At 38.5% G+C, this 23,433-nt stretch overlaps 1 protein-coding gene across 1 annotated transcript in view; it reads left to right on the top strand.

Moving 5' to 3' along the window:
* The window catches only part of LOC124227844 (short-chain dehydrogenase/reductase family 16C member 6-like), a 38,677-nt gene extending 31,334 nt beyond the window's left edge, over positions 1 to 7,343 (top strand). Inside the window, exons 5-6 of the mRNA XM_046641847.1 lie at positions 5,423 to 5,548; positions 7,217 to 7,343. Coding sequence (XP_046497803.1) covers positions 5,423 to 5,548; positions 7,217 to 7,343 — 253 coding nt within the window. The remainder of the gene's footprint in view (positions 1 to 5,422; positions 5,549 to 7,216) is intronic.
* Positions 7,344 to 23,433: the final 16,090 nt, after the last annotated feature.

Genomic DNA, 23,433 nt, shown 5'->3' with positions numbered 1-23,433 from the left:
TTATGTCTGTTAATTTCTTTATATATTTAGGTGCTCCTATGTTGGGTGCATAGACATTTACAAGTGTTATAGCCTCCTGTTGGATCGTTCCCTTTATCTTTATGTCCTGCCCTTCTTTGTCTGTTGTTACAGTTTTTGTTTTAAAGTCTATTTTGTCTGACATAAGTATTCTACCCCTGATTTCTTTTCATTGCCATTTGCATGGAGTATCTTTTTCCATCCTTTCACTTTCAGTTTGTGTGTCTTCAGGTCTGAAGTGTGTCTCTTGTATGCAGCATATACATGGGTCTTGTTTTTTATCCAATCAGCCACCCTATGTGTTTTGTTTGGAGCACTTATTCCATTGACATTTAAAGTGGCTATTGATAAGTATGTGCTTATTGCCATTTTGCTACTTTTTTTCTGGGTGTTTTACTAGTTCTTCTCTGTTCCTTTGTTCTTCTCTTGCTCTCTTCCCTTGTGGTTTGATGGCTTTCTTTAGTATTATGTTTGGGCTCCTTTATCTTAACTTTTTGTGTATTTATTATAGGTTTCTGATTACCATGAGGTGTATATATAATAACCTATGTATATAGCAATCTACCTTGAGTCAATGGTCTCTTTAGTTTGACCTCTTTATAAAAGCTCTACTCTTTTACTCCCCTCTTTTCACGTTTTATGTTTCTGATACCATAGCTAACCTCTTTTTTTGTGTGTATCCATTATCCCCTTATCATTGAAATAGGCAATTTTAATACTTTTGTCTTTTGACCTTCATGTTATCTTCATACTGCTACCTTTATTGTATATTTGCCTTTACCAGTGACTTTATTGCCTTTTTTTTTTTTTTTTTTGGATAATCATCTTATTCCTAATTGTGGTCTGCTCTTTCCCACTTAAATAAGTCCCTTTAGCATTTCTTGTAAAACTGGTTTCTTGGTGATAAACTCCTTTAATTTTTGCTTATCTGGGAGACTCTTTATCTCTCCTTCTATTCTGAATGATAACCTTGCCGGGTAGAGTATTCTTGGCTGTAGGTTTTTTCCTTTGAGCACTTTAAATATATCGTGACACTCCCTTCTAGCAAGTAAGGTTTCTGCTGAGAAGTCAGCTGATAGTCTTATGGGGTTGCCTTTGTATGTCACTTATTGCCTTTCCCTTGAGGCTTTTAGGATTCTCTCTTTATCTTTAATTTTGGACATTTTAATTACAATGTATCTTGGTGTGGGCCTCTTTGGGTTTATCTTGTTTGGTGCTCTCTGTGCTTCCTATAACTGCATGTCTGTTTCGTCCTTAGGTTAGGAAAATGTTCAGCTTTATTTCTTCAAATAGATTCTGTGCCCCTTTGCCTCTCTCTTCTCTTTCTGGGATACCTATAATACGAAAGTTAGTGCAGTTGATGTTCTCTCAGAGATCCCTTAGCCTGTTCTCGTTCTTTTTAATTCTCTTTTCTTTTATCTGTTCGGCTTGGGTGATTGCCTCTATCTTTCCTACAGCTCACAGATTCATTCTTTTGTGTCATCTACTCTGCTATCGTGTCCCTCTAGTGAATTTTTCATTTCCAAGATTGTGGTCTTCATTTTTGATTGGTCCTTCTTTATATTTTCCAATTCTTTGTTGACATTCTCACTGAGTTTATCCATTCTTCTCCCAAGATCAGTGAGCATCCTTATGACTTTTTGTTTGAACTCTTTGTCAGGTGGATTGTTTACTTCTGTTTCATTTAGTTCTTTTTCTGAGATTTTGTCCTGTTCCTTTGCTTGGAACATATTCCTTTGCCTCCTCATTTTGCCTCTTTCTCTGTGTTTATATCTATGTACTAGGTGGGTCAGCTATGTCTTCTGATCTTGCAGAGGTAGCCTTATGTAAGAGATGACTTATGAGGCTCAGCAGTGTGCTTTCCTCTTGTCACCAGTTCCTAATGTTCCAGGAGTGACCCATGTGGGCTACATGTGTCCTTCTCTTGTGGCTGGGTTGCTCTTGCTGCAGGTGCCCAGGGAGGCTAAGCTGTCCCCCTGGCCAGCTGGTTGTAATTCTCAGCTGCACGTGGCTGCTATGGACACTTCAGTCACTTTATTGGGTTTGAGGAGCCCCAGCACAGTTGGCTGCAGGGTCTAAAAGCACAGCCCTGTTGCAGTTTTTCTATTAAGTGAGTAGGTCCCCAGAGTGGCTGGTTGCTAGGCTCAGGGGCTTACAATTGCTGTAGGCCTCCAGCCTGCAAGGCTGTTATCAGCTCTCTCAGGATTGCAGCTGAGTGGGTTTTACCCCAGGCACGGGAGCACCTACTTGTTTCAGGCTTTGGAAGGTAGGTCCGATCCCCTATGTGGTTGTTTGGGAAGCATAAGTCTTCTGCAGCTGACAAGCCCCACAGCCCGCAGGTCAAAACACACCATCAACATGGTCCTGGCCCATGCACATGTCCCAACCCCCTGAAGTGGACCCAGTTGCCCCACTGCAGAGGTCCCCAGACACTCTACCAATGTCCCACACACTCCACACACTCCTTGCTCATGCCCTGCCCCACAGAGGTAGACCCCTTGCCTGCCTGCAGGGGATACAGGCACCCAGTATGTAAGTCCATAAGTTGCCCAAAGGCTTGCTGTTGGGTAGGGCCAGTCCCTAGGGCACACTGCCTGCTCTGGCTGAGCTGGACTAAATTGGCCATCTAGTGGGGGGGGGGGGGCAGACCCTGGGCTAACAGGCCAGGGGAAGAACTCCAATGGCATCTGCGAGTGTCTATGTCAGCACACCTGTACTAGGTGACAATAATGTCTGCTGCCAATGTCTCTGCCCCTGGAGAGGTCTCACCTCTCACCAAGATGAGCCCAAACTCTATCAGATGAGTCTGTTTTCAATAAAGGACTGTGCACCTTTGTGTCTGGTGATTTTAGGTTGCTTTCTGAAATAGGTGAATTTGTGTGTGGGTCCTTCAAGAGCCAGCTTTTTTCTGCTTATGCCCAATAGCTTTTCTAGGGATATTCCCCATTGTAGCTAATAGCCAGCAAACCAGATATTATGAGACTCATCTCAGTTGTGCTGAGTCCAAAGGATGCTTATAGCAGTAACGCTCTCCCACTCAGTTCCCCCCACTCCTCCAGGGAAGGCTGCATACTTTAGGATTGCTCCCAGTGAGCTGTGAAGCTCCACGGCTTATGAAGGTGGGTTTTTTTCCTCTCCAGAAAGGAATTTCTGCCTCTCCCACCTCAGTCAGGACTGTCCCTTGTTGCAGGAGTTCTTTTTATCCAGTTTTCAGTTCTCTCTCAGGGGTAATTGTTCCAAGAATAGTTGTAAATTGGTTGTGTCCATGGGAAGAGGTGAGTTCAGAGTCTGGCTATGCTGTCATCTTGACACCAACCCTCCTACAAAAGAAATATAAACAGGAGAGTTAGAAAGCTCTGGGGTTAAGCAGTCATTAAAGTCAATAAGAAAGTTTACCTGGTCAGAGTGGACAGCCGTGAATGGGAGGAAGAGTTTCAAATGGTGAAAGAAGAAATGACACCTTTGCATTGGCTAAGGAAGTTTTTCTGACAACTTAACATAACATTAGGATAAAAGCTAGATCACAGAATGAATGTGACCAGCTGAGAGAAGGTGGAATGGTAGCTAGGGAAGGGAGTGATGTTAAATGACGGCTTTTGTAAACTTGGAGTCTGTATGCACATAAAAGCTAAAAACAAAGTCTCCAGAAAAGTAAAGACTAATAATCCTAAAATGGTACGGTACGAAAGAAACAATGATGTGTAGATGATATTTTTCTAGCTTTATTGAGATATGATTGACATATAGCATTTCGTAAGTTTAAGATGCACAAATGTGTTGATTTGATACACTTATTTACCGCAAAAAGTTTACTACTATTGCATTAGCTAACAGCTCCATCCCATCAATTAATAACTATTTATTCGTTGTGGTAAGAACATTAAAGACCTACTCTCTTAGCAACATTAAAGAATATAATACAGTATTATTATTATTAGCTGTAATCAGCATGCTGTACATTAAATCCCCAGAAATTCTTAATTTTATAACTGGACGTTTGTGCCCTTTGGTCAACATCTCCCCATTTCCTTCTCTCCCCAGGCCCTGGTAGCCACCACTCTACTCTCTGTTTCTCTGAGTTTGGCTTTTTTAGATTCCACATATAAGTGAGATCATATGCAATTTCTTTCTCTGTCTGATTATTTCACTTCATATAATGCCCTCAAGGTCCATCAAAGTTGTCACAAATGGCAGGATTTCCGTCTTTCTCATGGCTGAATTATATTGTGTGTGTGTGTGTGTGTGTGTGTGTGTGTGTGTGTGTACCACATTTTCTTTATCCCTTCTTCTGTTGATGGACACTTAGGCTCTCTCCATATCTTAGCTATTGTGAATAATACCACAATGAACATGGTAGTGCAGACATCTCTATGAGAAGCTGATTTCAATTCCTTTGGATACCCAAAAGTGGGACTGCTGGATCATACGGTAGTTCTATTTTTAATTTTTTGAGGAACCTCCATAAGGTTTTTCATAGTGGCTACACTAATTTACGTCCCCATTAACAGTGAATAAGAGTTTCCTTTTCTCCCTACCCTCACCAACACTAATTATTGCTTGTCTCTTTGATGCTAGCTATTCTAACAGGTGTGAGGTGACAAGTCGTTGTGGTTTTGATTTGCATTTCCCTAATTACTAGTGATGTCGAGCACCTTTTCACGTACATTTTGACCATTTGTATGTCTTCTTTGGAAAACTGTCTTTTAATAAATGTTGGAGCCCTTTAGGCTATAGTTCTGAGGAACTTTTAGGAGACTAAACTGTAAAGACTAATTACCTACATTCAAATATGAGAAATCAATCCAATTTCAAGAATTAACTGAGATAAACAGAATTTTTTTGAAGAGGTGAGGTTCAAATAATAGAAAATCATAATATAAAAGTATAGAATATCAAAGTAATACTTTATGGGAGCTATATTTATACACTCATCCCATTTCAACTGCAATTGATTTCACAAACATCTAATTCCACTTAATGTTTTAACAATGGTCTACCTACAATGAAGACATGTTACACATGCTCAAGAGATTCTAGGGTTTTTTGTAAAACAGTCTTTGCAATTTTGCTTCTTAATAGTATACAATTACTTGATGCTTGGGATGAAGGAGAGGGAAGAAAAATATTTTAAAAATCTAAAACAATTCCTTCCATATGTTCAGACTATCACATCGCAGAAAATCAATAAAGGCAGGGAGTTCACTCCAGGGAATTAAATGTATTAGCACTGGTCCCAGTACTGCTCATGAGAGAAAACACAAGGTAGTTCCTAATATTTACATTTTGTTTGAAAATTTACAGCTATATGTTATAACCCCCATCTCAAATTTAATAATTAGTGCTCATGATGACAGCAAAAAAAGACTACTCTGACAATATACTTTTTTTGTTATTTTTATCCCAGGTATCCACTTCTGTTGCCTCTACTGGACCCGGAGGATGTGGCCCAAACAATTTTAAATGCTATTTTAGAGGAACAATTATACGTAATAATACCAAAAATGATAACATTTACATTGTTTCTTAAACAGTAAGTTAATAATGACCTATCATTTTGGCTATTTGTGAACAACTTGTCCCATCATTGCTATCTTTTTTGCCAGAAAGCAACTTCATATTTTTTTAAATGATAAAAGAAAGATCTTTAATAGCACAAGGACAATTTATTAGACTCTTGCTAGCTGCGTGTTGGTTACTCCAGACACTGAGAAAATTTAGCAACTATTAGGCCTTACAGAGTATAAATTATTTGCTTCAGCAGAAACAAATAGCACCAAATTTTTTTTTTAAATGAATTCTTTTAGTTCAACTAATGTAAAATTCTATTTTGAAAACAAAGGACAAAAAAACCTGAGTAAACAAAGGACCAAAAAACCTGAGTGTGTTGCCATAAAAATATTAAGGATATTTGGCAAATTCCTCATTTCATTTAGTGAATGAGCACCTACAATTTCATGCAGGGCAATGTTATGAGTTCCAGAGCATTCATGCATGGATTGGGCCGGGCCCCCTGTCTTCTCTGGAGAGAATACAGACAACGTCTAATTCACTGAGTGCCTACATGTGTCAGACTCTGGGTGACAGCTTTGTATGCGTTTTATCACACTTAAGGAATCTGAGGCCTAAAGAGAATAAGTGATTTTTGTGCAATTAAACAGTTAATAAGTGCTGGAACGAAGTTCCAAGCCAAAGTTTCAAATTTGATTGCAGATCTTACCATGAGGATATATTCCTCCCCCATTGTAAGTTACTAGCAGAGTAGAAAACATAACCAGTAAGTCACTATTATAAAATTGTTATTAATAAATCTAGTACTTTCTTTACTATTTATACCTTATTCAACATATTTTTGTGACATGTTGGGTTTATTCATGCATTCACTGAACATATATATACACAAGGAAGTTCTAAGATGGCACCTTCTATTCATCCGTACTTCAGAGCTGCCCTGACTGCTTAGCTTGGTCAGAGTTCCTGATCTTCCATCCCATCACACCTGTCCCTGCCTTTTGTAGCACTCATCGTTCCTATCGTTGCTTGTATAACATCTGTCCTCCTGGCTAGCTTGCATGCTCCATGAGGACAGGACACAGTTTCTGAATTGTTTCCTGCTCCATGCTCTGGGCTTAACACAGTACCTAACCCAGAATGTGCCCACAATAAATATTTGCTAAGTTGGGTTGAGTTGAACAGAACTGAGCTGATCTAAGCAGAACTAAGCCTCGATCTAAGTTGATCTAAGCAGAACCAAGCTGAAGGTAAAGTTCCTCTATCTTCTAGGAACTAAAGTAATGGTTCTCAACCTCGGGTACACACTGGAATCACCTGGCAAACATCTAAAACTACCGGTGCCCAGGCCCAAGAAATTCTCCTCTCATCAGTCTGGCTTTCTTTCTAGCTTTTGCTACCACTTATTAGTCTAGTAAATCAGGATGACCATAGTCTAGCCACAGTACTCAGTGAGTGTAACATATGGAGAAATCATGGCCTGAGCACTGGGATTTTTCCAAGCTCCCTGGATGTTAGACAGCACTCAGTGTATGTGACACATCATTTCTTTGTTCATCGCTCTCGTTTAGTGACACTCAGCATGAATCAGGACAACTCACGCTTTCCGTTAATTCAAAAGTAATCTTTGCAAAGAAATCTCTTTGACCCCTTCTAAAGGATTGTGATATTTTTCTCTGCTTTTCTCTAGAATACTATCTACAGAAATGACGATTGCTCTTGCGGAGTACCTTGGAGTACACACTTGCATGGCTTCTTTCAAAGGGAGAAACACAGCAGACGAAGTTCAGACTGAAACCGAGAGAGAACACCTATAGGTGAAGCCTTAAATGTGGTAATAAGATAAAGTGTTAGAAGGATAGACTATTTGGAACTGCTCCTAATGCTTAAAGCATTCCAGTTCACCAAGAATTACTGAGGCTTTCAAAAGTGCCAACCTTCTCGCCAGGACACGGTTTACACACTGATCATTTTTCTAGGCGTTCAAATTATGTATGCAGTTTTTGCTACCATTTTTTAGTTTGGCAAATAAGGACATCACAGCCATTCCAATGAACTAAGTGAATATAATGTATTTATAAAAATATATTAATGTAAATTGATCCTAATTTAATTTTTAAATAGACAATATATGATACTTTTAGGAAAGAGGCCATTATAGATAATGATCTTGTAAATCAGTGTTTTAGGCTCATAATTTTTCAACCTCAGATTTAAAGAAACATATTAGTTTTGTGATTAAGAAAAATACAAAGTGAAGGCTTATTCAGTTGCCCATTAATTCCTACTGGAGTTGGATGACCATAACAAGGCCCTTAGTGGGATTGAATCTGCTTATTTGATAAAATAAATCTGTAACTAATCATGTCTGTTTGCATCTGAAGGTATCAAACAATTCCTAACTTCTTTCCTGCATAATGAAAAAAATTTCACATTAGACTTCTATAAACTACTGGTTGAGAAGGCAACTTATTTTCATAATTAGGTCAATAAAATGTTCTTAACAATCATGTATTTGAACACACGATGTAAACTCCTCCCTTTAAAAAAATGTATTCTCGTTTGAATGTGCACCACACATGCCAGCCATTTGGCAAACATTCTTAACAATGGCACCTTCTGGGTTTGGCATAGTTCTTCAGCTGTAATCACTAAATATCAATCTAGCTTTACCTCCATCAGGTTCAAGAGCTAGAGAGTAGTGGTAAAACCAAAAAATGAAATTCCAAGTAAATTAAATTACATATTTTGTTAACCAAAGCATGAGCAATACATAAGACCTATCCCATTATTTGGGACACAATATTTCTATATTCATTCAAAGAAAGCATAGGTTAACTTGAGATGAACAAATTAGAGAAAAAATTTTGAACAAATAGAGGAACATTCCAAAATGCAATGCAATATTTTTAAGGAAATGAGTTATCTTTTAACAGTTTTGTTAGTAAAAACTTTGCAAAATGTTGACCCCTCTCTGCCTTCGTCAACCAAGTATTCAAATAACAATTTAAATTTTCTTTATGCTTCAGGAGCATTAACATACTTTTGTCTAACTGTGTTGACACCCAGCAACGGCTTTTGAGGTGTCATTTATCTCTAAATAAACTGATCCACATCCCCTCACTTGGGTATCAGAAGACCTGTCCTGTCAGCTTTCACTTCACTCACCCAAGAAGGTATCTTACTACTTCTAAGTTAGGCCTGTGTTATTTTCAATTGTCCAGCCTAAGGAGAGTCTTTTATTCATTCACTTATTCATTCAACTGAGTACTATGTATGGCACTAGAAATTAGTGGTGAATAAGACAGTCACTAAATAAGGTATAGGATCATTGTGACAGCTATTAGCCACATAGGGGCTTTGGTTCAGTTTAGTTTTGCCTATTTCCTAGTTAACATTGTTGGAAGTCTGGCTTCCTGTCTATTAGCTTTACACTGCATAGTCTGCTCGTCTATCTTTCATTTGTATTTACATATTGGGAGTAAAGGGTTAACAAAACCTGCTTTTCTGCAAGAGAATTTTCTTTTAGGTTGACCCCTAGCTCTTTTCTCTCTAGCAACGCAGTAAGAGTCACAGGTGAAATATGGCTCTAGGCAACTCTGCTTATGATGGAAAGGATCCCTGGGGCCCGCCCCGTGGCAGAGTGGTTAAGTTTGTGCGCTCTGCTTCTGCGGCCCAGGGTTTCACTGGTTCGAATCCCGGGCATGGACCTAGCACCGCTCATCAGGCTATGCTGAGGCAGCATCCCACGTACCACAACTAGAAGGACCTACAACTAAAATATATACAGCTATGTGCTGGGGGGCTTTGGGGAGAAGAAGGAAAAATAAAATCTTTAAAGGATCCCTGATGGTATACTGCAGGCAAATCAAAGAAAACAGTGAGTAAAATACGCAATTCCCTCTTAAAATAAAGAAAAGATGTCTCCAGCAGGTGCCTCAGGTTCAAGAGCAGGAGATAGGTTCCTGAGGCGCCACAGCCCCAGTCAGCTTCAAGACGCTCCAGGAAAGAGGGAGCCCAGCCTGGGGGAGAACAACCGTGCAGGGCTAGGGCAGAAGGCACAAGGCCCCACGCAAAATAAAAAGGTGGGCCCTTTGTCCAAAAAGCAGGGAAAAAGGGCCATAAAAGGTACTAAAATATAAGGCTCTTCCTTTAAAAATATTTTATTACTTATAAAACATAACAGTGATGATTGTGATACATGGGTAACAACAAACTTACAAATTATAAAAAATTATAAAATTTTTGGTTTCATCATTTTATAAAATATAATAAATAATACTTTATCAATATGATAACTTGATTGGTGATAAGATTTTTCTGACTTACTTTTTTGCAAATTCATTTATTAGATCATCAAAATCTATACTTTTAGCAACTTCATTTTCAATCAATGTAAGTGAAAGTGACATCTGTCACTCTAGATGAATAAAAGATTGCAGATAATTTTTAATAATTATTGTAACTTTGAAAACGAACTTTTTGCTGAAGCAATTGTTATTGGAGCTTTGAAGTGTATGTTATAGACTATGACAACATTAGGGTAAATTTCTGATAAATTACTTTGAAAACTTAAAGCCTAGTGTATTTAGAGCTGATGAATCTCATACAATAATTTTTCTAAAAATATTTAACTCTTCATACAAATCAGATGCATGTAAATCTACGTAAGTCTATGATTTTAAATGCAAATTTATACAATGGCATTTTAATGTTTCTTCTGACATTTCCTATAATTTGTAGATATCATACGAGGAACCAAAATTTATTTCATGATTTGCACATAATTCAAAATGCCTATTTATGTATTCTGTCACTGTATCTTCAATTACAACGAAAAAATTAATTTATAAATTGTGTTTCTCACTCAATTGGTTCATGGGAAATTTCAAATAAAAAGTGTTTTCTCATGCAATGCAACGATCTTTAAATTTAATTCCTCTTTCTAAGCCTGTGAATGTTTGCTTTGCAATGTAGCAGCAGTTTTCACAACCAGAACTTCTAAATCTTTGAAGGATTTTGATAACTCTTTGATATGCTTTATTACCATGTCCAAGTGTACACTATTATTTTTCAATGATTTACTAACAAAGTTTACAGCCTGAGCACCGGCAATTCTTGTTCTGGTGCTCAGACAGGAGAGTTAATATTTGTGCCAATGCCTTAGGGAGAGGCTGTGGGGACAGTGGGCAATCCAGCCTTACACCCCAGGTCTTAGCACTGCCTCCACTTGGAACCCTCTGTCTCCTGCAGCCACAACCACTGCCACCTCTACTTCTGCTGCTGCTGCCAGCAATACCAGCACCAATCTGGGCAGTTCCAGGCCCAGCGACCTTCTTGGGGCCCTGTGACACCCCAAACTGCCTCACACGGGCACATGAATGCAGCACCAACTGCCACATGTGCACTGGCCACTGTGGGTGTGGGCGGCTGCTGGACCACAACCCCATGTGCACACTGCCACCCAGCATACTGTCTGTGCTCGTGCACACACTCCATTGTCTTATCGAACTCAACTTACAACACACAAGTTCAAAAATAAATGATGACGAATTTTAAGACAGCAAAAGCAGAGCATTACACTAAATACAGAGTCCTTCTGAGCACAGGACCCTGTGCAGCCTCACAGGTCACTGGTCCTTGAAGCTGGCCCTGCTGCTATGTGTCACACAACTGTGCTGGATCACCTGCAAGAGAGGCCACATGATGGCTTGTTCAAATTCAACTCCTAACTAACCAACTAGCTGACCTTCATGCAGGTCCCTAAGCCCTGGTTTTCTTATCTGTAAAATGAGAGTAGTAACATGCCACAACTCGAAGAATTGCTGTAGGAATTGCACTACAATAATCCACGTAAAGCTATTAGCACAGTGCCTGGCACATAGTAAATGTCTAATAATATACAGCTCTCGATATTTTATTACCCAAGATGAGAGGCAGGAGAGCACTGTAGTCAAGATGGTGGCCATGTTTGGAATCCAGTCTTGGTGCCACCAGTTGCCAACTGTAATTCTAGGCAAGTCAAAGTCTCTGTGCTTCAGGTTTCTCATCTGTAATAAAACTTATTGATCAATATATATAAACAACTTAGAAAGGTGCCTGGCACATTGCAAGTACTCGGTGGTAGCTATTATTATTTTTTCATTACCATAATTTATTCCACACAAAAACCAGAGTAGGCATGTGTTGTGAAGCTCACTTTACAGATAAGAAAACTGAAGCTCCAAGGGGTCAAGTGACAGCCTACCCAGCATTACACAGCCAATAAGGTAGAACTAGATCTCAAGCACAGACTCCTCCATTCGGTCCATCCCCAGCTGATTCCAGAGCCTAAACTCATAAGCCCCTGCTATTCCCTAACACAGAAGACATTCAAAGCAGAACTGATATAGTTGACCAGGTGGTGAGGGTCCCATATTGCCTACGTTACTTCCGCAAAACCACAGGTAGAAAATTTCTGGATGTAACTGTTTTCCAAAATCCTTCCCAGCTCCAACATCCTATAAATCCAAGTCAAAATTGTATTATATCACCTTTTGACTTTTCTACATTTAATTCCGCTCACCTGCAGTTTGCACAGTAAACGCTGACATACCTGAACTACCCTTGACAGATCAACAGATCAACAGACAAAAGAAGATCATGTGCTGTTATCACATGGTGGTATTGCCCCTCAGCCTCTGACCACAAGCCAGCCATTCAGTTTCCTCCTCCTCCATTCTGCTGAGCCAGGGTCCAGTGTAATTTTTACCATGCTGCTCTCTCTTCCTCTTCTTCCCCGTCTACCCCTGGAGCTCCTCTCCTTCAGAACAAGCATATCTCAGCAGAGGCCAGGTTGGGCTCCAAACTCATCCAGCAGTGGCCCATGGGTGGAGGCAGAGAGAGAGCAAAGGAAGCCCCCACAAGAGCAGGCGAAAAGTTAGGCACACCGGCTGGTGATCCTCCCATGGGGCAAGTGTTGGTCCAATTCTGGAAAAGACAGTGCTTCCCACGTGGTAAACCTAAAGTGGTGTTTCTCCAGAAGGTTTTCCTACTGTCATTTTTCAAGCTGCAAAGATAAGATTGTGGCATGATATACGCAAAAACCATAATTATGAATTTGATAATATGGAAGCTCTCTGTGAATGAATCTCTTAAACAATGTATGTCAGGCGGTGGGGGAGAGGAGGTATATCTGGCTTTCCAAGGTGCTCATATACCGGGGAGAATAGACAAAAGCAGGAGGCCTGTAAAAGCCAAGAGGATAGACGGGAAAACTTCCACATGAACCCAGAATCCCAGAAAGGTTACACTGCCAGAGAGTTGAACTGGGGAGGGAGGGGCGTTCCCTAGAGAGAGACAGTGTGTTTGGGGCCAGAATTTATACCACCTGTGGGAGTATACCACTCCTCAATAAATCTAAGCCAAATATTTGATTTAAAATGCTCCCAAAAGAACTTATTGGGGTGGCGGAATGCACTCCAATAGTGCACAACTGTACAACTAAGTACATTTACTACATTTAGATATGTAAATTACTAAAACCCAATCTGTACACTTAAAATGGGTGGGTTTTATAGCATGTAAATTCCACTTCAACAAAGCTTTATAGGGTGGAGGGTGGGGGGAAGAGACTGCCTGTCTTGCTCCTCATCCTGATCACATGTCCACTAACAAGTTTCTCTATAGCTAATACAGGCAGTTAATGCCCTCCACTAGTAGTATTTCCACTCATCAAAGATAGAATCAAAAAGGGAAAGAAATTCAAGAAGAGAAAGGCACAGCGAAAAGAGAAAGCTCACCCGAGCCATGAGACACTGGCTGTGGTAAGCTGTCTTCCAGGGTGACTTCAGCAACCTTGGCATAGCAAACGAGGTCAAAGCCCCCCAAATTCATTAGCATGCCATCCACACTGTGACTACTCAGAGAAAAACCAAGTCTGTTAGAAGTGATAATGACTTTGGAATAAATAGAGGAGCAAAAACAAACTTGTAACAACACATCCTTTTTTTTTTTTTTTGGTGAGAGGTGGAATGAGGCATGTTTGGCTGTGTGACCAGCCCTTCTGAGAAATGTAATCCTCAGGGAATTCCAATCATGTGCCCAGTCCTATCACCGTCTTCCCTGAGCCTTGGCTTTCTGACACTTTGGAATTTCTTCGGTATATGGTTATTTTCCCCAACAAGATGGCAGCACAAATATGCCCTGCTTCCTTCGTCTTGGGTTCATTATTCATATGCATTGCTCTTCCCACTCTTTCCCATGAGTCAAATGTATTTGTTTTCTCCTTCTGCCTCAGCTAACACTGCTTTCCTCTCACCACAGAACAAACAAACCTACCTTTAAGCTAATTCTGTCTTCTATGAGGATTTTATAATCTCCGTCTATCAAAATCAAGACAGTATCTCAAAATAACACATTTTGGTAAAACTAATATATTTTGAATATGTCATCTGATGACTAGACTTCTACTACTTTGCAAAGTAACCCCAAAAAACAATACATTCTTAAAATGTCTTTTTTAAACAGAAAGGATGTACATTTTAATCATTATTTAGGTTTTTAATGTTATAAAATAATGCATGACATTTGTAAAAAGTCTAAAACAGTGATAAAATAAAGAGATAAGAATAAAGCCAGTGACAGCATGACGGTTACCATGAGCACCTCAAGGACGAACTATAGGCAGAAATAAAAAATTACTTTTTAACCTTGACTATCGCCAGATGGCTGGAGAGCAATGTGGTAGTTTTTCCCTGCAGTTAGGACATTTGGAAAGCCCTGGGTACAAGACAAACTGTAGCTGGAAAGGGCAACCAATCAGAACTGGACTCAGCTTTAACCTTGCATACTCTGCACTTTTTGCCTTTAAAATCCAGCCACCTCAAGATCGACAGGGGTCACCTATCAAATGTGGGTTGAGGTGTACTTTTCTAGTTTCCAAGCCTTTAATAAAGTCTCTCTTACTTTTAAAACTTATCTTTGTCTTGTAAAGCTGCTCATTCCAGTTAACATATCTGGTGACGAGGATGGGATATGAAGCAGTTGGCTGATCTGCTCCTAGGGATCGACTGTGCACTGCATGCCGGCACAACCCAGAGCCCCTTGACTACTCCTGTGCATCTCCAATGGCCTCAGGAGGATGACCAAGGGAAGGCCCTCTCACATCCTCAACCTCCCGCTTTGCTAGAGGTCTAGAAGCTGTTGAAGGAGGGGAATCCCTCAATTTCTAAGAAGGGGAATCCCTCATGAGGTTCAGCTGCAGCTGATTTACAGGGAGCTTTCTCCAATACAGGGAGGTTTCTCCATGCGGGATGGACACCTTTTTGTTCTAAAGATTGCTAGAGAAACAGCAAATGGCCAGCTGCCTGCCACCACTCCTTCAGCCTTTATGTACAAAAATTAGGGGCCGAATACTTGCAAGTTCCTTGTTACCTGGGTCCAAATTACTAAAGATGATCTAAAATTACATTGGCCACAGTGGGGCTCCTTTGATGTTCCCAAACTGATTTATTTGCATGCTCAATTGGAAAAAAGGAGATATCAAACCTCTCAAAGACTTTGTGAAGCCTATTTTAACTTTTTTGAGGCTTGTAAACAAGACCAGGAATCCCTTACTGCCTCGTTAAAAGAAAATAATTAAATAAAAAGCATGCTAGATTGGAGAGTGTCAGCTGCTGACCACACTAGTGCTAGCGCTAGCAAAACAAAATCAAATCTGCTGCTCCTCTCTCCTCTCTTGCTGTGCTCCCCCACTTCAACGCCCCAAAATTCCTGATCTAAAATTAAGCAAGTGAAAATGGGTAAGCTTCTGCGATAATTTGAAATTATAATGGCCATTCTAGAAAATCTCTGTTTCAGGTAAGTCCACCTTAAGGGTCACCTTTAAAGAAGAGGATTCAAAACCCGCTCACAATGGAAGGCATTCTTCGATTAACATGCAGAAGCTTCTAAAAGACAAAATGACTTCAAAAACAACTCTAAAAACAATCCTTAGAGCAAAAAAGAAAAAAAAAATCCTTAGTAAAAGTCTTTGGCCATCTGAACAGGTCCATCTGCCAGGGAACAATTTGGATCCAACTATTCTTTTGAGTTCTGTGCCTGAGACATAGCTAAAATCTTAAAGATCTTTGTTTATGGTTATCTCTCTGTACATGTCCGTGTATGTAAGTCTCTCTCTCTATATATGTATTTATCTGCCTCCTGATGATATAATTTCTAAAAGAGTTCTATATAATTGGCTTGAAGTAAGCACTTATATAAATTATTTGTAACTGTAATACAAACTAGCCCAGATATGTTTCAGATTAACATGATTTAAAAAATGATCTTTGGTAAATCAAAGTATGTTTAAGTTTGTTGGTTTAATAAAAACAGCAGGCATGTCTTCAGAGTTATCAATATTGAATATAATGCAAACATACAATTTCTCCTACCTGGGTTACTGGGCAGATGGGCTCATGCTGTTTCTGTTGTGGAATTTGTCAGTGGAGAGAATGACTTGTGATGATGGTTAACTATTTAACATCTAATCCGAACACAGTTGTTAAAAGCAAATGTTTAAATATATGTAAATATGATAAAAGCATATACTAAGTTAACGTAATAATGGATATTCATTGAATATCTAAATCATTTCTGGATAGGATGGTATATCGAGACATTGATTGCTAAACATAAGTTTGTCTAGTTTTGGCTTTCTAAATGTTTTTTATAGAGACAAACAATATTTGGGTATATCAATAGACATGTTTTGTGCCACATTGAAAAGCTTGCTGTAAAAAGAAATATGCTTCTAAAAATTATGAAATGTGTTTATGGGTTTGCTAATCTACTATAGGATGCTAATATATGATAGACAGTTCACGATTGCCTGCTTCCTAGTTTTCACTGGAAAGCAAAGAATACAAATAGTTTTTTAAAGGTGGAAAAAGAGCTAAAAATACAAAATGAAACAAAGGGAAAATGTCAGAACACTTAGAATAATAACCATAAATTAACTCCATGCAATCTGGGTGCATGGATGCTGAGGGAATGCAGGCAAAGGAGCAGGAGCCCCTTTGGAAAATGAGAAGTAATGGAAATCTCATGAGAGCTTTCTCTCTCATCTATATATATGCTGGGCCATAATATACAGTATATATCTTGCTATGGAATGATCCAACATGTTTGAAAGTCACTGCTCCTATCCCACAGTAAACTGAAAAACAGAAGGGTCTATGCGGCCAGATGGAGAAGCCAATACAAGGACAACCACCCTTTCTGTTCTGTACACACACAATGATAACTCCTCAAGGCCAAGCTGCAATCACTCTCTGATAAGCCCAAACTCTGTTGCCTTTCTTTTCAGATTTACAGCCAAGAAACAGTCTTTATTTAAAAGAACTTCCCCCGTTTCTTATAAGTACTTGCAGGGCTGAAAATTCTGGTGGTGGCTTCCCAGATATTTATAGCTCTGCCATCAGTTTAGAAGTTGTTCCATCTTTCAAATCTTTATTCTGCCTACTCAACTTAAAGCAACTCTCTTCAGCAATAATGTGGGGATCTTCTTGCCTCTGTCTGTTCTATCATTCCCAGTTTGGTAGAACAATGTCAGGATGAACCTATAGACACAAGTGGATCTCATATTGTAATTTCCAAAAAGTGTATGGTTTATTTTAACTATATTATTTAAAAGGAGTTTATATTCATTCAGTATAATGCATAGGCAATTACACTATCCTCTAAGACTAAAATCTATAGTTATCCTCTAACCACTGCCCTGCATCATTTCTTTTCTAGATAAACTTTGCAAGTTTTAAAATTGAGAAATGACTGTACATGAAAAGTAGACAATAGGAGGTTTTTTCAGTGAGAAGGTATAAAGAAAGGATACATTTTTCTTTGTTTTGTTAAGAAAGATAAATTCATCCTCAAGCACTAGGGAGGTAAAACAGAAAGGAAGGCATGGAACAAATTCTAATGTAAAAAGCAAGTGACACAAGGTTTATGGAAGTAAAACCTTGAGGAAAGAGTTTTGTACACAGTCAATTTGACTAAGATTAAAATAAATCCAATTAAGTAAATAAGTTTTAATATCAAAAGTAAGCTGGTACAAAAATTAGAATGTGGCTTTCGCTCTCTCTTAAAAGGATAATTTTCTTGAACTTTTACTTTACTCTCGATAAGAAATTTTAAAAGGTTTTTCTTTATTTTTTAGTAAGTCTACCTAAAAGACAGAAAATCCATGTTTTGTTAAAATAATTTCCTATGTTCAAAGAGGGTGAGGTCTGTCTTTTAGGGTTTGATTTTTTTTACCTGTTTAACCCTGTATGTTTGCCTTTAACATCTTCTTTGTCACCTTGGTAAAATAGATAACCAAGCATTATTTCCCATTTGACCAAGTGTTTTAAAACCTTTTGATATTTTTGACAAACTTCCCACAGGGTTCAAATCCTGGGTAAAATCTTTCGTTTGACTTAAAAAAGGAACTGTGGGAATTTTCAATGGGCCCTGAGACTTCTCAAAAAATTTGTTCTCTCTGTCTGTAAAGAGGGAGATATTAAACTCATTAGACATATTTGGTAAGTTAAATTACATGGGAGGCGTTATCTGAAAAAACATAACATTAAGCCTTCTTTATGTTATGTCTTTATACATTATGAGAGTTCCTGAAATTATGTGAAATTCCTAGAAATCTAATATATCCTGGTATAAAATGTTGTTTGTCATGAAAATTGAGGTTCATGCTAAATATAAGGAAAGTGCTCTCAGCTGACTTTCATGCAAAGGCAGCAAAAACAGAATCTATAAAGCTTATGACACATGTGGATGAAGTCCACTCTGCTTCTCTTGCAAAAAAAAAGAAAAAAATGACCCCTCATTGCCAGACTTTCACCATCCTTATGTCCTTGTAACATGGCAACAGTCTGCTCCTGGATCAGAGAAATTATGATGAGTGAACACTGGCTGTAAATGAAACAAACAGCTAGTGCTATGGGAAACCCAAGACACCACTTGGTTCTTCCCAGCTCCCTGGCAAACCCCATTTTTTCATTTTTAAATCCATTCACCCACCATGGTGCATTAAGAAAAATTATTTCTTTCCCAAGAGGCCTCAAAAATCCTCCCTCTGGGTCCTTTGAGCACCCGCAGCTGGATTTCATTCAAATGCTAGTGAGTATGGGTTATCATTATGTTCCTTTATTGTACATATGTTTTCAGGATGGATTAAAGCCCTCCTTTGCCACAAAGCTGATAACCTCGCAATGGCAAAGAAATTATTAGAAAATGTATTTCCTACTTGGAGTATACCCTCCACAGTCTCCAATTATCAAGGCACCCACATCGCTGGGCAAATTGTACAAACTTTAACAGAACCCTTTTAAACTTCTTAGACTTTTAACCTTTTTTAAACTTCTTGATTCCTATCATCCTCAATCATCAGGCATTGATGATCCTCAATCATCAGGCAAAGTTAAAAAAAAAAAACTAATGGAAAAACTGGGTTCAAGTAGAAGAACTATTAAATTACATTCGATACACGAACCAAGGAAGATGCTCCAATGTTTTGCTTTGTCAGATTTAAAGAAATCTTTTCTCTTAAGCTAACTAAGACTTATAGCAATTTGTAAGTAGAATTAAAGTATTTATCTTTTTCTCCATATGTGATCCCTCCAGAATTTGGAAACTTTTGATAAGTGAGTATTCTTATTTTCATGGCAATTTATTTGTTTGCATAAGTTCAATAAAAATCTGTTCTCCTTATAGCAAGACACAATTAGAAACACTAGATATATTACCAAGGCTTTGACTGAAATGTCATATTTGAGAAAAGCATGCATAAACTCAGATATGGCCAAACAGCTTTAAGGAACAAGGACTGACTTTATAAAATAAATAAAGCCATTTGGAAATATTTGCCTGATACCTTGCTTACAGGCTTCCTAGCAGCCTTACCAGGTGAGTAAAGAAGGTCACTTCCCTGGCAGGTGCAAGAACCTCAGGATATTTTGGGGACCTTAAAAAGAGAGGAATTCACCTAAATCTGTAGGTATTACAGGCAGAGTCTAATGAAAAGCCCTTGGCTTGCCTTTCCTGGCCTCAAGAGGCCTTTAAAATTCAATCTGAGATTCCTTATAAAAAGTTCCAGCAAAGCAGATTTAAAAGAGCCCGTATGATCAATTGTCATTCTTGCTGTACTCATGTAAATAATTGGGCCAAGTTTTTTAAAACAAAACTATTTTGCAAACCAGTGAGTCTTCATTTGGCAATCTTTGGCAAAAATGAGGGTCATTATGGAGAGAAAAATTATGTTTCAGTAAAAACTATAGTACACATTTGTGGGTAATGGATTCTAGTTCTGTTAATTGTCTTTGAGGTTTTTGTTTTCTATCTGTAAACTGGGCTGGATCCTGAATTCTCCTAGTTTCCTCAAATATCTGGTACAGATCTCCAAACTAATGTTTTCAATTCTTTCTATCCTTTTCATGTGGAATCATTGAGAACTGAAACCACCCTTTTTTTCTGAGGCCCTGCAAACTGAAACTGGGCAGCTTGTTATAAACTTAAGAGAGATCACTATAATGGGCCATGTTTAGACAATCTCCATGCCTGTTGCTGTATAAGCCATTCAAAAAGTTTACCTGAACACCCCCATGACATTATCAGAGACATTTCAATCTGCAAAAGGTGCTTCAACCCTGATATCTAGAAATCTTCTTGATTGGCTGTCCCTAGGCTCAGGAATTAATTTATAATTTGCCTCAAGTGTTAATTTGTTTTTGTTTCATCAGATTCCACATGAGTTTCCAGGCCCTAACTTTGATTGGGTTACAGGCCTCTTTTCCTGGATTCCCCAGGGATTGAGGTCCATTATGGAGGGGATACTAAAATTTGGGCTGTCTATTATGCTAATACATGTGGTTGTCTATGTAATTATAAAATGTGGACTTCTGTACTGTTTCAAAGCCATTGATCAGAGTACTAAAATATTAGTCATGTCAAGCATTCTTCGCTCTCCCCACCTGGTACCCAAAAATATTTTAAAGTAAAGGTAGAACAATTTCATTCCTCTGACCTTGATCTTTGCCCTTTCACAGCAGGAAGTAACTACAACAGTCTTTGCCCCCATTCCCCAAGATTGAGGAGTGATCATAAGACACTGGGATTGAAACTGAGAAAGAAACAGTTAGAATTTCCCCTGGATTAGGGTGAAAGCATACCTCATACCCACACGTTGATGTAAGAAACAAAGTAACCAAAGTTTCTGAGTTTGCTTTACAGAACAACAGGAGAACTGCTGAAAAGACAGCAATTTGCTGACAGCCCCCCCTCACCTGACTAAACATCTCGCAGTGGTGTCTGGACACCACCCCACCACTGGCAACCCACAGGATGCTGGTTCAAGTCACGACCTACATTCAGCCCATGCCACCCTCTGATGCCTCGTCCGTGGGACTAGATAGAACCCAAGCAGCCAAGAGGGCACTTGGGCATCAAAGGTCCTGAATATTCCCCTAACTGATCAAAGGTGTCACCCTGGTGAACCTATGATCAAGACGGGGAACTGATAAAAGAAAGAGATAAGAACCAACCCAGAGTCAACAGGACAGTTACCATGTACCTCAAGGATGAACTACAGGCAGAAATAAAAAATTACATTTTAACCTTTACTGTTGCCAGATGGCTGAAGAACAATGTGGCAGTTTTTCCCTGCAGTTAGGACATTTGGAAAGCCCCAGGCACAAGATAAACTCTAGCTGAAAAGGTCAACCAATCAGAACTGGACTCAGCCTGAAGCTTGCATACTCTGCACTTTTTGCCTTTAAAACCCAACCACTCCAAGACCGAGGGGGGTCACCTATCAACTTACAGGTTGAGGTGTAGTTTTCCAGTTTGCACTTTGTGTGTCTGTCAGACCCATTCTTCCATGCATTTTTACCTGTATCACACACACACACAGACTCCCAAATAATATAACCATAAAGTTAACTTCAATGGAGTAATTGTGTCCTTTTTTTCACTTAACATACTCTGGAGATCTCTCCCTGCCAGTAAACACACTTCTAACTTCATTCTTTTTGTCACCTTCATAGAATTCTGTTCTATGACTACACCATGATTAATGGAATAGATGTGCATCTAAGTAGTTTCTAATTTTTTGCTATTGCAAACAAGCTTCAATGAGAATTTTCTCCACACATGTGTCAATATTCCTATGTGATCCATTCCTAGAAGTGAAAGAGCAGAGACAATAGGCATGATAGCTACTGCCCAATAGCCTTCCATAAAGCGTACGCCAACTTATACTCTCACACACAATGCATGAGAATGCCTGTATTCCAATACCTTCACCATTTCTGAATTTTTATCTAACTTTTTAATATCTCAATACCAATGAATGAAAGATATTCCTTTTCAAATTGCATTTTTATGAATACCAGTAAAATTTAGCATCTTTTCAGATGTTTTCAGTCCTATGTATCTATTTGCCTACAAATTGCCTGAGCATATGCATTTATGTATTATTTTCTTCCCAAATCCCATCAAAATGAAAGGAAAGATACAAAAATGTGAATAAAAACATAATAGTGCCAGAAAAAAAGAAATGGGCATTTCTTCACCCATTTTTCCTACTGCTTTACTCAAATTGGTTTATAGAAATGCTATAAATTGTGGCTAATTATCAATTGTCAATTCTTTATGTGAAAATATTTTCTCCTAGTCTGTTCCTTGTCATTTTACTTTGCTTTGATATTTTGTTTTTGCTGTACAAATGTTTACATTTTTTATGTAGTCAAATCACCAACTGACAGTTTCTGTGGAAGTTTCCTTGCCCAGTCCTAAATTATAAAATAATCTTCCTGTATTTTATTTCAATACTTTCATAGTTTCATTTTCAATATCCAGACTCTTATTCCACCTGGATTGCCCATGTCCTATTTCGCCTCTCCGTGCTTGTTTACTGGCTAGGAGTTACTCAAGGTTTTTGTCAGGAAAAACAACTCACTTCTGTGGTGCCTCCTGGATGTGTTTGAGGTTAAGAGATCTTTCCATCTGGTCTCTGGAAATGGGATCCATCTGCTTACCAACCTCTAGTCAGTGTTCACTGCTAGTCCCTTTCTCTCTAGTACTATTATGTTTTTATTCACTTTTTTATATCTTCCCTTCCATTTCAGTGGAATTTTGGAAGAAAATAGGATATAAATCCATATGTTCAGTCTGCCATCTTGAAGAGAAATGTCTGTGTATGTATGTTCTAAGAAACATTTTTATTATGGATAAAAATATGTACATTATGGAAAATACAAAAAAAACAGAGAAAAAATAAAAATCAACCAAAATTCCACAATTTGATAATAAAACAAAGTTAAGATGTTGGTAGATTCACTTCCAGTGTTTCTAATGCAAATAAAATTTTCATAGGAAAGTAGGATCATATCATATATATAGTCTTAGACTATCCTTTTTAAACTCACATAATGTGAAGAGTATTTTCCTATACCCTTGAAAAACATGATTTTATTTTTTTTAAGTCTATAGAGTACTTTATTTGCACATAATTCTTAGAAATAAATGATTAATTTATTTTTTATTAATGTACCTATTTCCAGAAAGAGTAATATATTCCCATGATTCAATACAGTCAAAAGCCTCCTTTCTAACCCCTGACTCCCAGTGATCTGGCCCTTCCTGGAGTCAACAAAGGATACTTGATTATTTTGTAAAGATAAAGGCCCACAAGTGGAACCCACAGGTGGAATTGGGTGAGAGGATATATACCTTTCTAGCTCCTGATACACACTTGCTCTCCAAAAATATATAATTTATAGCCCCTCCCACCCCCCCATATAAAGACATTCTCTTTTTTTAAATTTTTGGCAATTTGGAAGGCAAGAAAGTTTTTTGGGTTTTGTTTCTTGTTTTATGAGGAAGATCGGCCCTGAG

This window comes from Equus quagga, chromosome 16, assembly GCF_021613505.1.
Source record: "Equus quagga isolate Etosha38 chromosome 16, UCLA_HA_Equagga_1.0, whole genome shotgun sequence".
NCBI classification, from domain to species: Eukaryota; Metazoa; Chordata; class Mammalia; order Perissodactyla; family Equidae; genus Equus; species Equus quagga.
The sequence above is the reverse complement of the archived record's forward strand: the minus strand, read 5'-3'. Positions and strand labels throughout refer to the sequence as shown.